Here is a 25,571-nt window from a genome sequence, read left to right on the forward strand (position 1 = left end):
CAAATAGAAGAATTAAGTTGTTTTAAGTTGTTAGAGCATTTTAAGTGGAATTGAGTATCATTTCTTACATTGGGAATGAATTAAACGTTTAAAATTCGCTTCTCAGCACACTTGACCGCACTCATCCCCAGTGCTTTGGCCATTCCTAAGACCCTGCTCGTTGTCTGACTCTCAGTCTTTGGAGACTACCTTCAGCCGTCTGTAGTTTCTCCTTAGAGTTAAAATGGCACTGCAGGAGTTCAGCCTCTGCTCACACCACCACCATCAGCTTTGGAAGCAGTGAGCTTACACTAGAGGCCTATCTAATTCCAAAGGTCGTCTTGTCCTCTCCAAGTCTGCAAGCTCCATTGTGTTTTTATATTGGGCCCTGCTACTGGTAGACACTACCTCAGCCCTAGGGATTTGAGATTATCCAAAACAGTCATATACTTGATTTTGTGGAGAATATGGTTAACTGGACAAAACCATGAACAAATTGGGCACCATGGACCCAGTTTCTTCGAGTCTTGCTGTTCCTGTCTTGGCTTGAGAGGACATCAGAGACAATTACCATCAGAGTTAATTTCACCATTGTACATTACAAAGGAAAATGTGGAACCTACCTCAAAAGTAGTTCTTTTGAGATTTATTTATTATGTATACAGTGTTGTCTACATGCATGCCAGAAGGCCAGACAGGGCATCAGATCTCATTATAGATGGTTGTGAGCAGCAATGTGGATGCTGTAATTTTAACCCAGGCCCTCTGGAAGAGCATCCAGTGCCCTTAACCACTGAGCCATCTCTCCAGCCCTTCAAAAGTAGTTCTTAAAAGCAATGTACTCTGTGCCAAAAGCATTTATAGTCATGGTTTGCTTTTTTTAACTATTGGAAAATATGAGGATCTAAGAAAAATCTGTCACAAGCTTACCTTTAAGGGTTTTATGTGTCTTACTACTAAAATGGGGCTTATACTGTCTGATATTTCATAGTAGAACCATGTAGAAGGTGAAGTTTCCATTTCTGGAATTGGGAGTCTCTAGCCTCATCCAGTTCTCACACTCAGGGTACTGGGCCTGATGACTACCTAAGGTCCTTTCCCATAACTGAATGAGGAGAGTGTGATAGCATCGCTCACTCACCATTGGTTTTTAGTGGGGGGTTTCTGCTAAAGCCTTTCAACTGTTTTTGTTCCTCTAATGTTGAATTTTAGTGTTTTCCTCCTAATGTGTACTCTCCTGTCTAGTTGCCACTTTAAATTCAGAAGAGGACAGTGACCCACCGACCTACAAGGATGCCTTCCCTCCACTTCCTGAGAAAGCAGCTTGCTTGGAAAGTGCCCAAGAACCTGCTGGAGCCTGGAGTAACAAGATCCGGCCCATCAAGGCCTCTGTCATCACTCAGGTAGAAACACCATTTCTTTTTGCTTTATTTGTTCCTTGTAGGGATGTGCAGTGATAAGAGCATTTGGGCTTGTTTGAAGTGGGGAGGTCTAAAAGATTCCTCCTCTGTGGAGCATACCTTTTGCCATGATCGTTCCATCCAGTCTCCCTGGCACTCTGGGCTGGCCCCCAGTTTTAGGTAGGCCTTCCTATCCATATGGCAGTCTAAGCTAATCTCTTGTTGGGCTTGATTGTGGGGATCACAGACCCTGGCCGGAAACCCACCCCTCCATCAGCCTGGGAGCAGGCAGCTGTGAGATAATGTTTACTGAAAACAATTTAGTGCCATAAAGCTCTTGTTAGGGCTCTGATAAGGGCTGGCTCACTGAAACACCATGACTTTGATCCCCCCTACGGCTAGATGCTTCTTCCTGCTCCCTGCAGTTTCTCCCTGATTCTGGGGCCAGAGATTAAACCACCAGCCAGGAGGGTGAGAAGTCTGGGAGAGCTGTGAGAGGTGTGTGAGAGCTTGGTTGGAGAATTGTATGTAGATGGATGGCAGAAGTCCTTAAAAAGGGAAGCGTTTTTTTTCTTGGGGAGCAGTTCTCCTAAGCCGACTTGGGAAGCATAAAGTTTTCTTAAAGCAACCGACCGGTCTCTGTGTCATCTATCCCGACCACCTCGCTACATTCTCGGATGCAGGCTGCTCAGCAGGTGCGACACTTGATGACACCCATCTTTAATCCAGCACTCAGAAGCATAGGCAGGCAGGTCTCTTGGGTCAGAAGCCAGCCAGAGCTTCGAAGTCAGATCCTGCAGTTTTTTGTTTTTAAAAACTAGTAGTCTGTATGTAAGCAGCTAACTAATTTCTGGTCTCCTTTGACTTCATTAGCCCTTCCCCTGAGCTTTTACGAGTGTTCGAACTGATGCCTGGTTGTGATAAGAAATTATCACCCATGTAACCATAACTCCTTGTCCTTGTGTACATAAGCAATTGAGACTTGATCTTGGAGGCCTTGCTGCTCTCTTGTCCTGTTAAAATATATCAAATGTATCTTTTGAATAGTTCAAACCTGTATCAGGGATAATTGATCCCTCTTACTTCCTCCACTCCTGCTCCTCCTCAGCTCTCCATAAACCACCTACCTGGCTCTTTGAGCAGTTTGTTATGCTTCAAACTTTTGATGTTGCCGGTGCCCTGTGTTCTCCTGTCTGCTGCTTCTGCTGTTCACTGTCATGGCTGCTGCTTCCTCTCCTCAGAAAGCTTTTCCGTTGTGTCCTTGGTGGTCGTGTCCTAGGCCCTTGCCTCCTTTTAAATCCTTCACAGACAGCTGGGCGTTGGTGGTACACGCCTTTATTCCCAGCACTCAGGAGGCAGAGGCAGATGGATCTCTGTGAGTTCAAGACCAGCCTGGTCTACAGAGTGAGTTTCAGGACAGCCTCCAAAACAATACAGAGAAACCTAGTCTCGAAAAACCAAACAAATAAAGAAATCCTTCAGACTTACTGTTCCTGATCCTCTTCATAGTTGTGCCAGCCTCCTGCCTCACTGGGTGATGTTTCTCCTTACTGCCTGCCTTACCTAGACACTGCTTAGTGAGTGAACGCTAGTCAGTACACGCTGCATGCGGTCATTGTTCCTCTTCTTTGCTGGGTTAACTTTGTCTTTGGGGGGTTTCTGAACAGGTGTTTCATGTACCCCTGGAAGAGAGAAAATACAAGGACATGAACCAATTTGGAGAAGGTGAACAAGCGAAAATCTGCCTTGAGATCATGCAGAGGACTGGTGCTCACCTGGAGCTCTCTCTGGCAAAAGACCAAGGCCTCTCCATCATGGTCTCAGGGAAACTGGATGCGGTCATGAAAGCCCGGAAAGACATTGTTGCTAGACTGCAAACACAGGTGGGTGTCCCTAGGCCCGGCATCCCAAATGACAGTTGCTTTACTGATCCTGGTGCAGTCCAGAGGACAGCAGAGTTTGGAACCTTTGTGATTTTAGTGATAACCACTAAATATGATAGCACTAGGGTACCTGTCAGTAAGGCTTTTCCTAGAGTTTGCGACACTTGGAAGCCAATGAACTTGCTAGGTAGGTAGTGATCATTAGTTTCTGGGCCTCAAACTCGGGAAGTAAAAGATCAGTTTTTTGTTTTTTGTTTTTCACTATTCCCAGCAGTCTGTTGCTAGTACTTGCAGTTCATTTGAGAACCATTAGAATAAAAAGCAAATCTGCAAGGCCAAGAAAAGGCAGAGAATCTTACTAAAGTGCCACGTGACGACTACCACCCTGTGGGTTTGTTCTGAGGTAGAGGTTACTCCCACTTGCTGCTGAGTAGCCTCTAGACAAGCTAGAGTCAGAGTGACCTGCTCTGCACTGATTGGGCCACCCAGTCTTTAGGATGGTTCTAAGCCCGGTAGCTTCATGGAATTTATACAATTCAGTGTCACAAAGGTGAAAGCATTGCTTGTGATTGGTGTAGCATTGTAGCTCTGAAATTCGATTTACTGGTTGTATGATTGAGAATTTTTAAAAGCAAGTTACAGGAATATCATTTCACCTGTAAATAGTTGATACTAATTATTATACTATATCTTACCTTATAAAAGATGTAAAGGTGTTCATATTTGACCCTTCTTTAGACTTCTGTCTCCAGATGTCTTTCAAGTTGGTTTGTTTAAATCTGTGTTCATTTGATTGTGGTATCACATGTCTCTTTAACATGCCTAGCCCTGGGTTTGATTACTTTCGTATTCATCTTGTTTGGTGGGGATACTTGTTATCACAAATGGATTTTGTTTTTGTTTTCCCATGAACTAATTTTGAGATTTGTTAGTAGACTTCGCTCATACGATTCACTGGTGATCTGGATAGATTCATTTAAAGTTGAAAATGATGGTTTTCTGCATCCTACCTTTATCAATATTTGATCTCAAAATGTATGATAGTGCTGGGGAGATGGTTTTGTAGGGAAAAGTACCTACTGGCAACCTGAATTCAATCTCTGAAGGGCCACATGTGGTAGAAGGGCGGAACCAATTCCCCCAAGTTGTCCTCCAGCAACACACACATAGATGCACATGAAGTAAATCAAAATGTGGTTTTTAGAGTAAGTCACTTGGTCTGGGGATGCTGTCAGTGGTAGGTAAAGTGTTCTTTTGGTTGTTGTTTGGGTTTTAGGGTTTTTGTTCTTTGGAGTCTTGTTTTATTTTTGGTGACAGGGTCTCTATATAGCCTTGGCTGTTCTAGAACTCTATGTAGACGAGACTGACCTCAACTCATAGAGATCCCTTGCCTTTGCCTTCCCAAGTGCTGGGATTAAAGGTGTACACCACCAACCCCGGCCTAATAAAATGCTTTAACTTGTACAAGACCCTAAGTTTGATCCTTCGCATTAATTAATTGGTTATAAAGGGGTTTTTTTTCCCCTTTACTATTTTTCTACCATCAGTCTTCAGCAGGTAATCGTCAAATTTTAGTACATCTTTGGATTACGTTGTGTTAGAATGTTTGAAGGCAAAAAATGTTAAATTTGTTTAGAATTTTCCAACACTTTCTGCAGTGGCTATAAACATGCTTGTGCCATTTGGTAGGTCCTACATAATCAGTATTTTACTTCTATACCTGGAGTATAAAAATTTCTCAGTACAAGGAGTTGCTGCTGCTAGTGACTTCTGACTCAGACCATATTGGTCTCTGAGCATATCTTTACTTGTGTCAGAGAGTCAGACTGTCATAGAACTCTTGGTGCAGTTCAGGCTGGCCTCTAACTCATGATCCTGCCTCAGCTGCCATGTGCTACCATGCTAAGGAGTTCTCAGTCATCATGAGCTTGGGGACTTTGGTAAGCTACCTTGTCTTTGACTAGAGGAGCCTCTCGGGCTTTCCTCTTGCAGGCAGCTTTCTGTTGCCACCCTGTAAACTGAATTTCTTAATTTCTAACACAGAAAGATAACTCAGATTAGTCTTAACTATATGCTTCCAGAGATCTCTGATCTTGAGATCTTGGTCTTTGCAGGTGGGAAATGTAGTGTAGAAATGCCAGGCTTACTGTGGTTGTTGCATAGGGTTAGTCAGGTTCCTGAATCTTCTCAGGGGGAGGTTTTTGAGAAGGGGTGTCATGTGTTCTATTTCTGCTTAACATGAAAAATGTTATTCATTGTTTACTTTTACAAATAGAAACAGAATATAACTTGCCATAAGCTCTGATCTCTGTTCTTTTTTAAATACTATTTTCTATGGTGTCTTGTATATCAACAAATACTGCTTTCCTCAGTGCCCATCAAGTCCTACACTACTGAACCACACCCCACATTGCACCTCCTAATGCAGTTGTTAAAGTGAAGTTCTTGACTTCTGAAGTCTTTTGTTGTTGTTGTTAGTAATTTCTCCATGCAGTCAGATGTTTTCTTTTGTCTCCTATAATAGAAAAGTTTGGGCAGTGGTGTAGATACACTTGAAATAGCCCTGGTTGGGGCCAGGGAAGGGTCCCTGTGATCGTTGCATGGTGTTTGAGCTGTCATGGTTAAAATGGGATGGCTTGTGTTTGTTAAGCACCCTAAGTAGAGAACATTCAGGAAGAAGGTGCGCTATCAGAGCCCTAAGTGAGTGTTGTGTTGTTTTTGGTCTCTCCTGTTACAGGCCTCAGCAACTGTTACCATTCCTAAAGAGCACCATCGCTTTGTCATCGGCAAAAACGGAGAGAAACTACAAGACTTAGAACTAAAAACTGCAACCAAAATCCAGATCCCACGCCCAGATGACCCCAGTAATCAGATCAAGATCACTGGCACCAAAGAAGGCATCGAGAAGGCTCGCCATGAGGTCCTTCTCATCTCTGCTGAGCAGGTGAGACCTCTGAGTGGCCCCTCCCCCTGCACTCTGCCCCTGCACAGCCCCAGCCTTGCTCCTAGTGAGCGGCAACTTTGGAAACTAGAGGCGCCATGTGTATGTGAGGCTTGACTGTGACTTTGTCGAGCTCTGCTGTTCCACTGTGTTCTCATCAGCTCTTTCTGCCCTGTGTAGGACAAGCGTGCTGTAGAGAGGCTTGACGTGGAGAAGGCCTTCCACCCCTTCATCGCTGGGCCGTACAATAGGCTTGTGGGTGAGATCATGCAGGAGACAGGGACTCGTATCAACATCCCTCCACCCAGTGTTAACCGGACAGAAATCGTCTTCACTGGAGAGAAGGAGCAGCTGGCCCAGGCCGTGGCTCGTATTAAGAAGATTTATGAGGAAAAGGTACAGTATGGAGGTGCCAGTTAATGGGATTTGAATGTGGGAATTTGGGTAATGCCATAGTTCGCCCTGCACCCTTTTGCCCTTGGGCACAAAGCTTACTATGTGTTTAGTGCTTGGTGGCCACATTTCCCTCCTGACCTACTAGGTACGCTGTAGGGTGGTGTTTGGTTTTATGTGTGTCCTTTCTCGGGGCTGCCATAGGATTGGTGTGTACTTTTTAGAGGGGACTTGTAGCTTATTCTGACTTCGAGGTATGAAACCTGTTCCTTTTTGAAAAAGCAGACTAGGAGTACAGCTCTGGCAGCGCACTTGTCTAAGAGGCACAAAGCCCCGGGTCAGATTCCCAGCACTGGGGGGGTGGGGGAGAGAACGGGGAAAGCAGTAGATAAACTCAAGTCTTTGGTTGCCATAAACAGCCTTGAAAGGGACCAGACTCAGGGGAAGAAGACTAGGTACTTGAGAAGTAGGATTCCTGGGGAGGCTGCTTATGGTCTTCACTTATTAAGAACCACATCTTGGTCCCCTTCTGACTTTGTTGGTAGTAACAGTCTGTCCACACTGCCTGTGTCTCTCTCCTATCTTTCTTGCTGACTACCTTTAATTAGAAGAAAAAGACAACAACCATTGCGGTGGAAGTGAAGAAATCTCAGCACAAGTATGTCATCGGGCCAAAAGGCAATTCACTGCAAGAGATCCTGGAAAGAACTGGAGTTTCTGTTGAGATTCCACCCTCAGACAGCATATCTGAAACTGTGATACTTCGTGGCGAGCCTGAGAAGTTGGGACAGGCATTGACTGAAGTCTATGCCAAGGTAGTTCCCTCTAAGAGTAAAGTTTGCTTTGATCATTTCTGGGGTCCATATGGACTGGCTCTTTGTTGGTATGTCCTGGAGACCCAGACACAGGTAAAATGTGCCCAAATTGGGGGGGGGGGCACTCACCACTGAGTATGAACACTGAATGTGTGTTCATGTGCAAGCGAGCATGTGTATGTGCTAGTTACATGTATGTAGGTATGAGTAGAGGCCAGAAGGCAATCTTGGGGTCATGACTCAGGAGATGAGACAGCCTCCCAAGTGGGCGGGGCTGGCAGCAAACACAAGTCCCACAGCCTTTAGGTCCCCAGTTGTAGTAGTGTGATTACAAGCATGCATTACCCCATCCAGCTCAGGATGGAAAGCGGGTCCCCAGCTCACAGCAAGTGCTTCCTGACTGAGCTGTGTGTCCCAGCCCTACCCCTGTATCTGCTATGAGCGTGATCTGACTGCTGGACCAGGCTGTCCTCAAACTGTTTAAAAACAAAAAACTACCTGCTTCAGTGTTTTCAATGCTGACTGAGCTGTGTGTCCCAGCCCTACCCCTGTATCTGCTATGAGCGTGATCTGACTGCTGGACCAGGTGTCCTCAAACTGTTCAAAAACAAAAAACTACCTGCTTCAGTGTCTTCAGTGCTGGGATTAAAGGAATGCACTGACACTTGCTTTAACATAACTTGAGCTCCACAGACCCACAACTGTTTCCCTGTTTCTGTTGTCTCTGTCCTAGGCCAACAGTTTTACAGTTTCCTCAGTCTCTGCCCCTTCCTGGCTTCACCGTTTCATCATTGGTAAGAAAGGGCAGAACCTGGCCAAAATCACTCAGCAAATGCCAAAGGTAGGGAAACATTTTTAACCGACTATTGTGAAATTGCCTGACATGGTTTAGTTTTTGCTATTTGTCCTGTGGTTACTTTGAAGACTATGGAACGATATCAGGCTTCAGTTATCCTGTTGATACACTCAGCTTCCATTAATAACATGGGAGACCATAGTAAATGTGTTCAGATGGCTTGGATGAATTGGTTTAAGAATGTCTTAACTGTGAACTTAGTAATTACAGTGTAATGGTTTCATTAATGATGTGAAGAGCAGCGCTTGGACAGGGACTTGAGTGTAGTGGTTTCATTAATGTGAAGAGCAGCACTTGGACAGGGACTTGAGTGTCATCACCCTTCTTGCACTACGTTGTCCTTACCAGGAGACAGCAAAGAGCCCTTGTCATTTTTATTCTATGTCTGACTTACTTGTCATTTTATTTTTCTAGCCTTAGAAGTACTAATGATTTACTCAGATGTAGACAGACTGCTCTCCCTTTTCAACTGCCTTACCCTTTTTATGTTAGAAACAGCTTATGTGAAAAGTGAGTTACTCTATCACTTTGTTTTCAAAATGTTTGTCCTTGGTCTGAGTATATAGCTGCTAAAACATTGCTGAGAAAGTATGAAGACTAGATAGAGTATGGATCCTCAGCTCCCATATTCACCAACCTATAATTCTAGTCTTGGAGCCAGCTCCAGGTTTCATTGAGAGACCCTGCCTCTTGAATAAGGTAGAAGAATCGCCAAGGATGATTCTTGACATCTACTTCAGGTCTCTACAGACATACTCACGTGGATTTATACACAAAAATAACAGATACTGTCTTTGCCATCTTTTTCTCTGATTGTATAAATCAAAATGAAGTCTGCCTTCAAAAGGGGTGAACATGAACATGTCTGTACACATGGAGGACAAGTACAATGTGAAGGGAGAAGAAGGTGTGGCAGACCTTGGCCCCATGCTGTTTAGTGCCATCCTTCAACCCTTCCTTTCAGCTTTGTGGTGTTGGTGGATGAGACCCTCAGTACCTATACAGTACATAGTGGCTGGATCATTTGACCTTAACCATTCTTTCCCTCATTTTGGTCTGGTAGGTTCACATTGAGTTCACAGAAGGTGAGGACAAGATCACCCTTGAGGGACCCACGGAGGATGTGAGTGTAGCCCAAGAACAGATCGAAGGAATGGTCAAAGACCTGGTAAGGGCCCCATCTGCGTAGAACATTTGCTGGACTACAGGGAAGGCTCTGGTGGGGGGGGCACATAAAAGTCTTGTCATTCAGGTCTTCAATGGGTAGCTGTGGAGACAGAGGAGCCTTGTGTGTGTAATAGGTTCTGAAACAGAAAATGACTGAGGTCCCAGAGCTCTAGGTAGAGGAAACTGTTTTGAGGTTGGGACCTTTGAGGGTGACAAGGGGACAGTCTTCTAAAAATTTCTTGACTGTTGAGATAGGGCATTTCCTGCTAGGTGTGTGGTGGTGCACACCTTTAATCCCCAGCACTTGGAAGACAGGGGCAGGTGAATCTCTGTGGAGTTGGAGGCCAACCTGTTGTACAGAGAATTCCAGGACAGCCAGGGCTACATAGATAAACTTTGTCTGGGGGGCAGGGGAGCAATTTCTAGTATCTGCTATATTTCTGAATGAGCAGGTGTATCTTCTAGCCCAGAAGCATTCATCTGTGAACTTTGTTCTTCCCTTGTAGATTAACCGGATGGACTATGTAGAGATCAACATCGACCATAAATTCCACAGACACCTCATTGGGAAGAGTGGAGCCAACAGTGAGTAAGGCATGATGGGTGGTGGCGGGCCCTAACACCCTGAAGCACCGAGGAAGACCCCGAAGATGAGGGCCTTTGTCACTTTCTTGCTTTAGCCTCCTGAGTGCTGGGTAAATATGCCCAGCAAGGTGCTGCTGTCAAAAGAAATTTGGTTATGGAACTTCTAAAGAGACCACTTTCCTTTTCCAGTTAGGCCAAGTTAAATTGTCACTTTCAGAAATCAGCACTTTCTGTCTAACTGAAAAGCATATCTTTACTTTTTAATCCACCTGCTACACTTAGTCCACCAGTGTTTGTGCGACTCTTTTGTTTTTTGAAACAAGGTTTCTCTCTGTAACAGTCCTGGCTGGCCTGGAACTCACTCTGTAGACGAAAGAAATCTGCCTGCCTCTGCTGCCCAGTTGCCAGGATTGGAAATTTACACCATCACGGCCCATCTTGGGATTTGTTTGTGGGACTCTTATAGTTACCTTCCCAGACTTGTGCCCAAGTCATCCACTCAGAGAGAAGGTCAAACTCTAATACACTAATCAGTCATTCCTATTAATCAAAATTTGCAGTGTCTAAAAAGCAAAACAAAAGAACCTAGTTGTGCGCTCTATCAGATTGCAAAGTTTCTAGGGCATTGTCCTCCAGCCTTGAGTATAAGCTGCAACTGCCCTAAGAACTTTTGTGTTGAAGTTTATTTGTATTTTTCTTTGTCCTAAGTCAACAGAATCAAAGACCAGTACAAGGTGTCTGTGCGCATCCCCCCTGACAGTGAAAAGAGTAACCTGATCCGGATTGAGGGGGACCCACAAGGCGTCCAGCAGGCCAAGCGGGAGTTGCTGGAGCTTGCCTCTCGAATGGTAAGCCCAAGAGATGCTGCCTTGTGCCTGTTGGCTACCTCTAAGGAAACACATTGTTGGAATGTGTGGTCCAGGAGCCATGTTTCTTCTGCTGTCCTCCTCAGATCACCAGCAAGTCTTGTCTCTCTTGACCCTGAGTGCTAGAGAGCAGAGGTCCCATGTGCCTGACTGCAGTGTCACAGGGGGGCTATCCTTTCTAGACTTTTGAAAGTCACTGCAGTCCCACTCTTGTGGGCCTGAGACACCTAGTGATTGAGGATCATGCTGCAGTGACTCCTGACTGGCTTCACATGGAAGTCACTGCCTTTGAGAGTCCAAAAGGTTAATTGAGTCAGACTTGATAATTACCTCTTACTGTGTGCTGGTCCCAGTTCATGTTCTTACCCTAATTCCCATACTAGATAGAAGCCTCAAACTGGAGGAAATGTTTTATGAGTGGTTCTTTCTTCCCGGTAATCCAGGGTGAGGTCCAGCCTTTGGCTCTATTCTGAGCTCGGGATCCAGGCCAGGATCTGCTGTTGGCATCATTGCCTCCTGCCTTGTGTACCTTGCCCTGGAGTATGCTCTACCTGTACGGAATCACTGTCAGCAGATACCAGTCTTCATGGAGTCTATCTCTGCCTGCTGCTCTTCCTACTGACATTTCAGTGGGGACAGTGGAGGGCACTGAGACTGGTGTGGGTTCAGTGGCCTGTGAAGAGCCATCTTTCCTCATTCTCCGCACAGGCAATGTGGTCTAAGCCCATTGTACTCGAGTGTTTCCTGCTATGTAGGGTGTTGAATTTGTAGATATGGTGGAAACAAGTGCTTCTGGCTCAGTGTGGTGGTCAGTGCTATTGTGACTGTACTTGTGGCTAAAGGGCCCTATGGGTCCATTCTTTAACTGGACTATGTTTCAGAAGATAGCTCACCACCAGTGTGTAACGAGGTGAAAGATTTGGCGTGTTCTTTCTGGAGACTGCTGCGGACAGCCACTCGAGCACCAGCTCACATGGTGCCTGCTGGCAGGGGCTGGTGGGTGAACGTTAGTAAGTAGCCTTTCTTCTGATGAATGGCGTCGTCCACTTTAATTATATTTTAGGAAAATGAGCGTACCAAGGATCTAATCATTGAACAAAGATTTCATCGCACAATCATTGGGCAGAAAGGTGAACGGATTCGTGAAATTCGTGACAAATTCCCAGAGGTAAAACTTCCCCCCGGGCTAGAGAGATGGCTCAGAGGTTAAGAGCACTGACTGCTCTTCCAAAGGTCCTGAGTTCCATTTCCAGCAACCACATGGTGGCTCACAGCCATCTATAATGAGATCTGGTGCCCTCTTCAGGCCTACAGACATATATGTAGGCAGAATACTGTATGTATAATAAATAAATCTTTAAAAAAAAAAACTTCCCCCAAAGCACTCCCCCTTTTCTTCCTTTGTTTCTGTTTTGTTATTTCTTCTTGTTACTGAGCATCAAACCCTCAGGGGCCTTGTACATGCCAGTAACTGCACCATGTCTTAAGCTATGCTGCCAACCCCAAAAGCATCCTCTAATTTCTATGAACAATAACAATTGTCACCTGAGGAATTGTCAATATTTCACTTTAAAAACATACATGTTCATAGGCATGCATACCACTGCGGATATATGGATTGGGATCGGGGACAACTTGCAGGTGTTGGTTCTCTTCTGTGTGAGTTCTGAGCTCAGGTCATCAGGCTTGGTGGCAAGCATCCTTAACCACAGATCCATCTTGCTGCCCCAATGTTTAGTATTAGAATAATTGTACACTGTCTCCTGGTGTTTTTTAGGTTATCATCAACTTTCCAGACCCAGCACAAAAAAGTGATATTGTGCAACTCAGAGGCCCCAAGAATGAGGTGGAGAAATGCACTAAGTACATGCAGAAGATGGTTGCAGACCTGGTAGGCGGCTTTCTGCACCCTCTGGGCTTGGGAAGCAGGGCTTCCGCAGAACCCTTGAGTGCCTGCAGGAGCTCTGCTTGCTGTCTTGGGGGCTTGGGACAAAGTGGTGGTAGAACCTCTCTCAGTACCTTGGTGCTTAGTGTACACTGTCAATAATTGTCAAGTGAAGATGCCAGTTTCCTGTCCCCCCTTTATTTTTCTCGAGAGGATCTTCAAATACACAGGTAAAGAGGGAGTAGTTTGTAGTAGTAGTTAATTCAAACTCTTTCTGCAAAAATTGAACTGGGAAGGGCAGCATAAATGCACATATCTGTAATCCTAGCACCCAGAGGCAGGAGGATCTTGAATTCAAGACAGTCCAGGCCACATAGTAAGAACCTGACTCCAAAAGGAAGAAAAAATAGTTGTTAAAAAAAAAAAATGCTAAGCTGGAAGGTTTTGGAAATGTGAAAAGAGAATTGATGGAAGAACCATAGATCACCATGGTCACATGAGGGGTTCCTTTGTAGTTTCTGTCTCCCCTGAGAGCTATCACTGAATTACTGCCATGAAGCTACTAGGTGCTGGGCTTCTTAGGGTACCAGGGCCTACAAGCCTTGGCATTGTTGAAGCTATGTGGGCAGACTTGTTTATGTCTACATTGAAAAGTTACAGATTCTTTGGCCTGCCACTTCTTCTAAGAGGGCTTTCTATAAATTGACATGTCAACTTAATTAGATGGTGAACAATATTTGTCTAATTTTTCCTTATGCTAATCAAGTAGGTGGGTCTGTGTTTGCCGGTGGTATATACTTGAGTTCTGTGTAGCTGTGGGGGATAAAAGGAAGACCTCACTCTCTGGCAGGAGTAGTTACTGTGCCACTCTCTTGTCTTTCAGGTGGAAAATAGCTATTCAATTTCTGTGCCAATCTTCAAACAGTTTCACAAGAATATCATTGGGAAAGGAGGCGCAAACATTAAAAAGGTGATCAGCTCATCTTGCCCAGCCCTAAAGCCTTTGGACTCCAAGGAAGGACTGACCTTCCTCCCCAGCCCTGTGCTCAGCTGTGTCTACTGTAGGAAAACTATTTGTCTTCTTATGTACCTCTCCTTTAGATTCGTGAAGAAAGCAACACCAAGATTGACCTTCCTGCTGAGAACAGCAACTCTGAGACCATTGTCATCACTGGCAAGAGAGCCAACTGTGAAGCTGCCCGTAGCCGGATTCTATCTATCCAGAAAGACCTGGTAATGGGGGATGGTTTTTGGTGGGACTCTTTATCCCCTAGGCGAATCTTCTGAGCCTGTGTGCAGCCCAGCTTTAAGCCCAGGGAATGTTAATCACGTGGTCAGCAACTCTCTACTTCTGTGTCTCGGTTCTTACATACTTGGCACTCAGCAGTGATGCCACTTGTTCTCATGTTTGACCCAGTGCTAGCAACTTTGAGACTTTTCTTCGAGACTGGGTTTCTCTGTGTAGCCCTGGTTGGCTGGCCCGGAACTCACTTTGACAACCAGACTGGCCTTGAACTGAAAGTGACCTGACTGCTTCTACCTCCCCAGTGCTGAGATTAAAGGTGTGAGCCACCACACCTTGACATTTTCCTTTTATTAATTTTTTATACCACTTGAAAATCGTTTCTGTGGCTGGAGGGATGGCTCGGTGGATAAAGACATGATTTCAGAACCTTAGTGTATGTGTGTGTGTAGACGTCCAGATGGAACTGGAGACAAGAAAATCCCCACAATCTCAGACCAGCCAGCCTAGCATATGAAGTGGATGACGGAATTTTTCTGTCCTACCTGGTCCCTCAGCCATTTAGTCCCAAATGAACACACATAAATTGTTTGGCCAGTGACTCGGGCTTCTTATTTGGATAGTTCTCTTATTAATCCAATCTGTGTATGTATTTCCTCATGGTCTTGGCTTACCCTTGATGCCCCGGCCTCTGCTTCCTGTTGCAACTACATGGTATCTCTGACTCCACTGTTACCTTTCTCTATCCCTGTTTGGGTTTCCTGCCTGGTTAAATCCTGCCTGTCCATTGGCCAAAACAGCTTTATTCATCAACCAACAAGAGAAACATAAATTGACAGCATCTCCATCATCTCTCTAAGTAAAAAGGAAGGTTTTAACTTTAACATAATATAATTATATATAACAAAACATTATCAAGCAAGAACTATAGTTACCAGTATTTAGTTGATTGATATTTGGCGAAATTTAAAGAAAATACTCTATGGAGCAAGGGGGAAGATGAGGATGAGCGCCCAAGATTGTCCTCCTTGTGTGTGTCTGCATGCACTCTCACACATCACAGTTTTAAAAGTAAAGCAAGCTGAATCTCAACATGTCCTCTAGATTTTGTTTAGCTTTTAAAAAATTAACATGCAATAAGCTAGAAATGTTTTCATTGTGCAGTTTGATAATCTTGATTTTTGTACACCCCTGGAATTACCCTATTATGGCCTTTTCTGGGGAGACATAAGCAGATATCTTTTCATAATATATATGGCACCAACAGCACATCAAAATAGCTGGTATACCCGAGTCCCAGGTTGGTAAACCAGTGAGTTTATTGGTCACTTTCCAGAACATGAATGTGACCACTTGTGACAGTGGCATCTCTGGGCCTCACTGCAACACTTGGAGACGTCTTAGACAATTAGAAAACGTCCTCTCATAATTGTTACTGCATAATATATAACCTTAGGGAGGGTCCTTGTGAATCTTCTAAGTTTCGAGACATTCCTGAGACTTTGAAGGGTTTTCTTAATTCCTGAGCTTTTAATAAATTTCATGTACGCCCTGAGACATGAGCTTTGCTCCAGGAGAAAATTTGGTTTTGTTTGTTTACTGGGTCTGGCAAGTTAGCCTTGCTTGACCTGGAACTCAGCAGAGATCTGCCTGCCTCTACCTGGGATTAAAGTTGTGTACCACTACACCCAGCCTAGAGAGAAAGATTTAATTCAGAAATTATTATACAGCACATGAGTGGAATTGGTGACTAATATTCTTGTTGTTATGTACTTTCGTTCATTCCTTTTTAGGGTTGTTAGACAGGATCACACCTGGCTGTATCTAGTTTAGGTTCAGGTATCTTCTACTGCTGAGGTTACGCATCCCAGACACTCCGCATCATGCCAACCACTGAAGGTGGTACTCCAGGCTATGACTGGGGTACAAGCACCATCCTTCCAGTCCCGGGCTGCTGTGCCGCCCAGGTTAATGTGTGTGACTCTGGTCTGTGTATTCACACTGCCTCCTCGTTCATCCCTGGCTGATAACCATTTTTTCACCTTGCCTGTTTCTCATTACCACTGTCTTCATTAAAACCACTTGTTTGGGTAAAGGGTAAATTCAGTCTTTATTTCATCATGACTGAAATCAGAATCTTTTTGGTTTTATGAAACAGGGTTTCTCTGTATTATTTTGGAGGCCGTCGGTCCAGCCTGGCCTTGAACTCACAGAGATCCACCTGCCTCTGCCTCCTGAGTGCTGGGATTAAAGGCGTGCACCACCACCGCTCAGCTGAAATCAGAATCTTTTAAGAAGAAAATTTGTCTATAGACTTACTAAGTCACCTGCCAGCTACCTGCAGAATTGACTGAAGCAGCAGATGACATTGCAAAGTCATGACTTTCTCTTATGCCGTGTGTGCCTTCCTGCTGGCCTACACCCAGCATGTCTTAGAAAGTCTCCTCCATCCTGTTGGTTCAAGCATTTTCAGGCTGTAGCTGCATTCTTTTCTTCTGGCCTTTTCTCACCACACAACATTGTAACTTCCTCTTAATGTTCTATTTGATTTCAGGCCAACATAGCGGAGGTGGAAGTCTCAATCCCTGCCAAACTTCACAACTCTCTCATTGGCACAAAGGGCCGCCTGATCCGCTCCATCATGGAGGAATGTGGTGGAGTCCACATTCACTTTCCTGTGGAGGGTTCTGGAAGTGACACAGTTGTCATCAGGGGTCCTTCCTCAGATGTAGAAAAGGCCAAGAAGCAGCTCCTGCACCTGGCTGAGGAGAAGGTGAGTCACTGCTGACTCTCCCTTTCTAAGTATGGAAAACCTTAAGTTAAAAGACACTTCTGTGTACAAATACCCACACATAGGAAATTAGAAAGTAGGGACTTTGAAGGTGGAGTTTGGGGGGAGCAGTTAAGGTTTCAGGATGGATTAAAATAATGATTTATTATAAAACTCAATCTTTATGTGTAGTTCTGGGATTTGACTACGACAGTCCTCTGTCCTCCACTGCCATCAAAATTTATTAACTACCACCTTTTCCCAAAGATTCTCCATTGGTCCTTCTATTAGTCCCCCATGGGCTGGCATGGTGGTGCATGCCTTTAATCCCAGCAGTCTGAAGGCAGAGACAGGCACGTCTCTGACTAGGCCAATAAGGGGTACATAGTCACAAAAAAAAAAAACTAATGAAACAAACTCTTGCTGGTCTGAATAGACCTTTCTACATACAGGTTTGGGATGGCCAGCCTTATAGGCCAGCATGTAAGCAGATGGGGACTCCTTCCTTCAAGTTTGGTTTCTCATATTAATTTTTTAGTTATTGGGGTGAGGGGGAGAATAAGGATAGTTTGGCTAAGTACTTACTGCTCTTACTCTGAACTAGAGTTCAGTTCCTAGCATCTGTGTCTCTGGGTGGCTGACAACTCCCTGTAACTCAAACTCCAGGAGACCAACACCATCTTCTGGTCTCTGTGGGCAATGCACTTTTTTTTTTTTAATCTAAAAGGAAAAATATTTTCATGGTCAGGGTAGGACTGGAGTTTGCATCCTCAGAAACCATATAAAGCCAAGGGGTGTGATTCCCCATCATAGTCGTAATTCTTGGGCAGCAGAGTCAAAATTCTCCAGAGCAAAAAGAAAATTTAATGTATTTTATTTTGTATGCAGTGTTCTGTCTGCAGGCCAGAAAAGGGAGCCAGATCTTGTTACAAATGGTTGCAAGTTACCATGTGGGTGCTGGCAATTGAACTCAGGACCTCTGAGAGCAGTGCTTTTCACTACTGAGCCATCTCTCCAGCCCCCCAAAAAAATTTTTTATTAAAAATTGCTTGGGCTGTTCTGATCCTTTTTTTAACATGGACTCAACTGTTATTCCTGTTTTTAGTGATGCTGTAAATAGATATTTTCAATTTCCTATGGTTAGCAGGTAGAAATACATTATTTTGCATACTACTTATAATTCTCATAGCATCTTTGTCATTTCTGTCTTGTATATAAAACTCTCGTGTCTGTGAGTAGGCACATGTGTTCCCCTAATCTGGTAGAAGAGGTAGGGCAACCTTGCCTGGCTAACCCTTTGGTGTAGTTTGCCGTGGGTCTTTGTAGCTGCTCACCAGTAAGTGAGGATGGTTCCATATCTTCTGAGCTGGAGACTGTTTGAGGGAAGTGAGCACTGGATTTTGTCCGACTCTTGGTCTGGGCACACTTGACATGGCCATATGTGGTATCCTATTTGCTTTTGTTTTGTTTGTGAATGTTTATCCAACCTCTTGGTTTTACATAATGTCACGTGGCCTAGTTGATTTACTTTTGTGAGTGTATAACATGCCCAATGACAATCTTAAGATCCTTCTGCCTCAGCCTCTTATGCTGGGATTGCAGTTGTTTGCCACACTAGTTTTTAAATAATGCTGTTGTTTATGAACATCTTATCTAAGGAGTAATAGATCTTTATGGTAGTAGTTGGTGAGACCAGTCAGTGCTTTAACAAATTCACTCAGTCTTGTCTAACTCATATTCTTCACGCCTTTGGAGCACTTGATATGTGTTTGGTCTGGAAGAATCTGAGAAACTGGGAAAGCCATGGCCCAGTAGACCCTGCTCTCCTCAGGGCTTGTACTCTGCCAGTTTGGCACGACACATTAGCAAGCCTCTGGTAGGTAACACATGGCTCGGAGAAGTTTAGTCCTTGCTGATAAATACCAGGTTTTCTGCGTCTTTCTGGTGGCTGTGGAGGAAAATGACTGGGTGTTCCTGTTTGTTGAGGTTAGGGTTGATAATTCCATTGGGTGTGGGGCACTGATAGGACACAGGACGCTACAGATGCATAGAGAGAGCGCACCCTACTTCTCAGAACTCTGGCACACTGGTCCAGGCAGACTGCGAGGGCCAAATATACATGAAGTTTATTTCTGCAGCAAACCAAGAGTTTTACCGTGGACATCCGAGCCAAGCCAGAGTATCACAAATTCCTAATTGGCAAAGGAGGAGGTAAAATCCGAAAGGTGCGAGACAGCACTGGAGCCCGCATCATATTCCCAGCTGCCGAGGACAAGGATCAGGACCTGATCACAATCATAGGGAAGGAGGATGCTGTCCGTGAGGCCCAGAAGGAGCTGGAAGCTCTGATCCAGAACCTGGTAGGTGGCAGGCCTTGCCTGTCAGCGCTGCTCATGCCGTGGTAGAGTAGGTCTTCAATTCCTTCTGTTTGTACCGCAGGACAACGTGGTTGAAGACTACATGCTGGTGGACCCCAAGCACCACCGCCATTTTGTTATCCGAAGAGGGCAGGTCTTGCGAGAGATTGCTGAAGAATATGGCGGGGTGATGGTCAGCTTCCCGCGCTCTGGCACACAGAGTGACAAAGTCACCCTCAAGGGTGCCAAGGACTGTGTGGAGGCAGCCAAAAAGCGCATTCAGGAAATCATTGAGGACCTGGTGAGTGCCCAAGGGGCTCTGATTGGGCTCTGGTCAACATTGTGTGTCGGAGTGAGTCCATAGAGCAGTCACATAACAACCGTGAGAGTGTTCCCTTCTCCAGAGCCGCTCGTGGTCTCCCTGCAAGGCCTTATGCCCCCTCTGCTAATTGTCAGCCTGGTGGTTGTTTACTGAGTCCAAGGCTGTGTCTAATGTGACTGCCACCAACAGACAGTGTCTCATGGGCAGCTCCTGCCGTGAGGCAGCACTTCTGGTATATAAAGCAGGAATTGTACATTCAGTCTGTGTAATAAAAACTGCTGTAGGTTCTATTTCACTAGAACCCACTGTAGGAGCCCCCCCCCCCCAACGCCTTGTACCCCTTCCACTCAGTCGTGCTGGAATCTGTGGACTAGTGGGGAAGATGGTAGGGAGAATGCTATTCACTGACTTACAGACTCTGGCCTCCGCTCTTTCTTGTGTCTACCTTCAGGAAGCTCAAGTGACAGTGGAATGTGCTATCCCCCAGAAGTTCCATCGATCTGTCATGGGCCCCAAAGGTTCAAGAATCCAGCAGATCACTAGGGACTACAATGTTCAGATTAAGTTCCCAGACAGAGAGGAGAACCCAGGTAGGTTTGCTTAGAGCTCTGTGGTGATCACATTGATGGTGACTGGAGTGGTGCTTGGGTGCTAACCATGGATTTCAGGTTCATCCTCTTGGTCTCTAAAACACAGAAATAATTCCCATAAATGGGCCAGGAGCTTCCTTTGTCTTACTAGGAAATTGCTGAGAGTCTACTTTTGCACTCTTTTCTAGGACACTATTTGCGTAGTAGTGGTTTGTCTGCACAGCCCCAAAAAACCCTCTGTGTGGTGGGTTTGAGGAGGGGTGGGTGTGGGTTGGTGTTTCAGAAAGGCCTTAAGCATGACCATGCTTGCTACCTTGTTCTACTTGGGTGATTGGTAATAGGAGACTTTGGTGAAGGCAAGAAGAATTAATGGGGGTCAGTTGCCAACGAAGTGTCATGTATGAACCTTTCTCTACCTGCTTTGCATGTGTGAGATACAGGATGTGGGCTTTCTTGTTGACGAGTCTTTGTTGATCTATATAATCCAGAAAGATCCTGCAGTGTGCTGTATACACTACTGTCATTGGCTTAGTGTCCGTGGTGCTTGTCACAATTATGTCATTTTCCTGAGGATATAGGCCCATTTATTAGGAATCTTAGCCTTAATGTTCTGTGGATTTCACACCTGAGTGATCTGTTCTCAGTATTTTAGTGTTGCAGTGTGTTTTCTTAGCTACCCCAACCCCAATTATATATACATTTTCTAATTCATTTATACATTTGCTTTTATCAGTGGATGTTTCCGAAGAACCTTTGATTTAATCCTAGCATACTCAAAATTATAGCTGGTATCACATAGCTTTATTTTGTAATTCATAGTTTTGCTAGAGTTACAGAGTTACCCTTGCCTAGTTTAATTCAGTTGATGGTTCTCCTTTGTTTATTCTATTAGCTCACTTTGATGCATGGGTTAATGTTATCTGAGCATTTACGAGAACCCCTCTCCATCTTGCTTATATCCTAGTGACATGCCCCTTTATTTTGGGGCTTTTCCTTACTTCTGGCATGAGGAACTCTCGTGAGCATATCTTGTCCTCTCCCTTATCTTTCCCAAATCTCTGAAACCCTGCCATTCCCTGTCCAGAGCCAGGTCACTTGGACTGAGCATCTGCATACAAGTCTCCTGTGGTGAGTGCTGCGGCACAGCCTCCCCAGGCATTGGGACTTGTGCACGCCTGTGGCTCACTGGTGTGTGTGACTCACACCTCTGCAGTTGTTAACTAGGCTTTCCCCTTTGTTCCTAGTTCACAGTGTAGAGCCTTCCATCCAGGAGAATGGAGATGAAGCTGGAGAGGGCAGAGAGGCCAAAGAGACTGACCCTGGCTCTCCCAGGAGGTGTGACATCATAATCATCTCTGGCCGGAAAGAGAAATGCGAGGCTGCCAAGGAAGCCCTGGAGGTGCGTTTGCCTCGCTCTTTCTCTTCCTCCGTGGTTCAGACCCTGCCCAGGTGGCAGCAGACTACAGATGCTGCCGTTTGGTCCTAAAAGTACAAGCATTTGCTCTGTGCCTTTCTTGACTGGTCACACAGCCCAGGGAGGCCATTTCTCACCAGGACGCAGAATTCTACAGTTTATACCCTGACAGCAGTGTTAGGGCCTAGCCTCTAGGCCATAGCCATGGCGTCTGTAAAAGAATCTCCTTAGCAGTAGGTGAATGTGAATTCCAGCCTCTCGTCAATCTATTGTGTATCCGTTCCTTCCCCAACTGAAGTAGAGATAGTCTACTTCAGGTTTGCCATAACTATGAGTTATGTGCCAAATCCCGTTGTAAGCACCGTGACGGCACCAGAGTTTACAGACAGTGCCTGCGTGGCAGTATCTGTTGGCTGAGAGAGAGCAGTAGGTGCTGTGCGAGAGTAAAGACTGAGGGGATGGTGATAGACAGCACATGCTGAGACTTGTGCAGAGGACTCATCCACCTGTCCTTGCAACCCATACAGGCTTTGGCAGAGTTGGCACAACCACGGAGACATGCCAAGACTTGGGCCTCTGTGTGCTGTGTCTTCCCCCTGGGCCTTGGCCTGCTACAATGCAGGCATAAAGTGTGGGTGCAAGGGTGACCCTCTACCATATTACCTTAGGCTGGGCTCCCTGTCCCGCCTTGTTCATTGTGCATTGAGACCGTGTGGTCTGTCAGCTGGTCAGACTGACGTGACAGACAGCAGGTTCTAAAAAGGCACATTGTTGTCTTCAGGACCATTGGCCTTGAGATTATGAGGCCATTCTGCCTTCAGGTCTTAGCCTAATCTTTACCATTGTCCTTGTAGGCCCTGGTTCCAGTCACCATTGAGGTAGAGGTACCCTTTGATCTTCACCGCTATATCATTGGACAGAAAGGAAGCGGAATCCGCAAGATGATGGATGAGTTTGAGGTACGTCATGTTCACTGGAGGGGACTTTCTCTGGAGAAAAGCCCGTGGTTCTCTTGAGTGCTGGTGCCCTTCATCAGCCCGTATTCGCTCTGCCTCCTTTGCTTTGTGCAGTCAGCCACTGACCTTCCCAGTCTCCCTCAAACTCCCCAAGGCAGATGAGCACCACTCCCTTTCCATTGTGGTCCCCTCGACATGAAGCTGCCTCTGTTGTGACAGGTGAATATACATGTACCAGCTCCCGAACTGCAGTCAGACATCATCGCTATCACTGGCCTTGCAGCAAATTTGGACAGGGCTAAGACCGGGCTACTTGATCGAGTAAAGGAGCTACAGGCTGAACAGGAAGATCGGGTAAGCAAGAACAAAGCTGTCTGCCTGGGCTGGGGTCGGAAACAGTCTGGTTCAGAGCATATTTCAGACGTTAGGGCAGGAGGTGAAGCCAGGTGTCATTGCTGTGTTGGCAGAATCTGGTCGTCCTGCTATGGAAAAGCTAAAGGCCCAGCTCTGAGTTTCTCTTACTCCCCAAATCAAGAGAAATACTTTGATCTATCAGCTCCTACAAAAGGAGTAGAAGATAGTACATTGTCTCAGGGACAAGTAGCTTACTCCTGTACTTCTGGCAGAGTGCTCTAGAGAATTCTGAGAGACCTGCTGCTTCAGGAGTTGGGAGGTCTGGGAACTGACCAGAATGTGACTCTGGGGAATGTGCGTGAGTGCGTGCGTGTGTGTGTATGTGCAGCATAGTCCAGTAATGGCACAGCTTAGAAACTTATGCACATTATGACCACTCTGGTGCAGATCTAGCCTTAGCTGTGGAAGTCCTGAACTATCTATCTGTCCTGTGGGCAGACAGGCTTTTACTGCCTTTTGGCCTCTTCTGTATGCCAGCCCTAAAAGACCTAGATTTTATTCTTGTCAAACCGAATCATCAGATCCCTGGGTCCTAAATTCAGGAAGTAGGAATAGAAGCGAGAAGGGACTGACCGTCTTACCCGTCTGGACAGGCATCAGCCTGTTCAGAGCAGTTGGGAACTAGGTGAGGCATGAGCAAGGCCTCTAGTTCTGTAGCAGGACTGCACCACAAGAGTGAAAGGCCCTCTTCTTAGTGAGCATTAGAAGTTCTGGCTTGTGTTTTGAAGATCAGGCTGGAGCTGGGCGGTGGTGTCACTCAACTAGAGGCCAGTGTGTCTCTCTGAGTTCCAGGATAGCCAGCACTACAGAGAAACCTGTCTTGGGGGTGGGGGTGATCAGGTACAAGTGGCTTAGCTTTAAAAATAAGTGCTCATTGCTCTCTCTCCTCTCCTCTCCCCAACTCTGCCTCCTTGACACCTCATTGTAGGCTTTAAGGAGTTTTAAGCTGAGCGTCACTGTAGACCCCAAATACCATCCCAAAATTATCGGGAGAAAGGGGGCAGTGATCACCCAGATCCGCTTGGAGCATGATGTGAACATCCAGTTTCCTGATAAAGATGATGGGAACCAGGTAAGATGACATCTGAGATGTGGTTAGAACAGTTGGGCAGGTGGAGTCCGTGCGCTCCGTGGGCCTTTGCCTTTACCAACCTAGATTTTGTTTTGTTATTTTTGAGACAAGGTTTCTAGCCTTGACCGTCCTGAAACTCAATATGTAGAGTAGACTAGCATTGCAGGATATTTGATCACACTGTGAAACTCTGAGACTGTTAATAAAATTAACCTTGGATCAGGGAGTGGAGCCAGTGACTAGTTGATAAGAATTAGCCATGGAGAGTACAGAGGACCCAGAAAGATGGCTGGAGAGAGGGGTACAAAAAGGAGTGGAGAGAGATTTAGAGACTCGTGGGCCTTTTTGGTTTGGACCAAATAGAGAGATGCTCTCTTGCTGGGTCTCCAGCTGAAAAGAAATGTCAGCTGGTTGCTTCTTGACTTCTCTGAGCTAGCAGGTTTTCACCCCAATATCTGACTCCTGAATCTTTATTGGTAAGTAGAATGACTTAGATACAAGCAGGCTAGCGTTGAAATCAGAGTTGTATCTACCTCTGCCTTCTGAGTGCTGGGATTAAAGGCATGCACTGCTGTGCCACTTGGCTTAGGAAGTATACTTACACAGCTTCTATAATTTTCAAGTAGGAAATAAGTGGATAAATCAATTAGAGGGACAACATCTGATTTCAGCTCAAGTTATGGGCCAGGGCTTAGTACTTGTCAGCTGTGTGCTTCTGTCTGTGGTATGGGGCAGTTTTAAGCTCCCTGTGCCTACTTTGGCACTCGTGACAGCCAGCCCTGACCCTCCAGCTGGGTCCTTCTTGAGCCATATGCTTGCCTGTGTGCACACTGTGTGGCCAGGCTTCCCTGAGCTACTGGAAGCAGATGGACAAAAGCCAGCCAGGTCTTGATTCTCTGCATCCCCCTTTCCACTTTCCATGGTCCCTGATGAGCTCTGCACAGCCTCCTATTGTACATTAAACAGAACAGTATGAAGGGTAACTTGGTTCTACCTGGTGGGCAGACAGTCCATTCCACCTAGCCTCCAAGTCCTCTCAGTTGGCCCTCCAAGAACAGTACTCCTGATCTCCTGCTGACACCTCCGCCCTTTAGGCATGGGCCAGCTCTGCTTTAGCATTTTTCAAGCCCCTTGGCCATGGTCACTATGCCCAGACGTGCACCAGTGGCAGCACTAGGGTGAGCACCCATCAGCTGAGGTCTCCTCTTTCTTTTTTTCTTTTTTTTTTTTTTAATGTATATTGGTGTTTTGCCTGCCCGTGTGTGAGGATGTCAGATTCCATGGAACTGGAGTTGCAAACATTGTGAGCTGCCATGTGGGTGCTGGGAATTGAACCCAGGTTCTTTGAAAGAGCAGCCGTGCTCTTAATGAACCATCTCCCCAGCCCTTCCTTCCCTCTTTTCCATCTCCACCTCCACGTCATTTACCTTCACTGTTGACGTCTGAATCTTCCAGTCACACGAGTTCAGTTGACTTTGTTGTTTGAACATGTGTGGTGTTTTGCCTGCATGTATGTCTATGCACCTAGTGTGTACCTGGTGCTGACCAGAGGCCCGAAGAGGACATCAGATAACCTGGAACCTGGAGTACAGATTGTTGTTAGCTACCGTGTCAGTGCTGGGAATTGAACCTGGTCCTTTGGAAGAGCAGCCAGCATTCTTAA

The 25,571-nt window shown here is 45.6% G+C and overlaps 1 protein-coding gene across 2 annotated transcripts in view; it reads left to right on the forward strand.

Moving 5' to 3' along the window:
* Positions 1-25,571, forward strand: part of LOC101834381 (high density lipoprotein binding protein) — a 64,808-nt gene that overhangs the window by 33,966 nt on the left and 5,271 nt on the right. For both annotated transcript variants that reach the window (XM_005077198.4, XM_005077197.4), the window contains exons 4-24: positions 1,225-1,382; positions 3,047-3,262; positions 6,000-6,206; positions 6,384-6,599; positions 7,205-7,411; positions 8,145-8,252; positions 9,331-9,435; positions 9,941-10,019; positions 10,728-10,867; positions 11,949-12,053; positions 12,663-12,776; positions 13,654-13,740; positions 13,872-14,003; positions 16,568-16,786; positions 18,922-19,143; positions 19,223-19,441; positions 19,914-20,052; positions 21,297-21,451; positions 22,321-22,425; positions 22,642-22,776; positions 23,765-23,908. In XM_005077198.4, the coding sequence (XP_005077255.1) occupies positions 1,225-1,382; positions 3,047-3,262; positions 6,000-6,206; positions 6,384-6,599; positions 7,205-7,411; positions 8,145-8,252; positions 9,331-9,435; positions 9,941-10,019; positions 10,728-10,867; positions 11,949-12,053; positions 12,663-12,776; positions 13,654-13,740; positions 13,872-14,003; positions 16,568-16,786; positions 18,922-19,143; positions 19,223-19,441; positions 19,914-20,052; positions 21,297-21,451; positions 22,321-22,425; positions 22,642-22,776; positions 23,765-23,908 (3,212 nt within the window). The remainder of the gene's footprint in view (positions 1-1,224; positions 1,383-3,046; positions 3,263-5,999; positions 6,207-6,383; positions 6,600-7,204; positions 7,412-8,144; positions 8,253-9,330; positions 9,436-9,940; positions 10,020-10,727; positions 10,868-11,948; positions 12,054-12,662; positions 12,777-13,653; positions 13,741-13,871; positions 14,004-16,567; positions 16,787-18,921; positions 19,144-19,222; positions 19,442-19,913; positions 20,053-21,296; positions 21,452-22,320; positions 22,426-22,641; positions 22,777-23,764; positions 23,909-25,571) is intronic.

Source organism: Mesocricetus auratus, unplaced genomic scaffold, assembly GCF_017639785.1.
Source record: "Mesocricetus auratus isolate SY011 unplaced genomic scaffold, BCM_Maur_2.0 Super-Scaffold_100010, whole genome shotgun sequence".
NCBI lineage: Eukaryota > Metazoa > Chordata > Mammalia > Rodentia > Cricetidae > Mesocricetus > Mesocricetus auratus.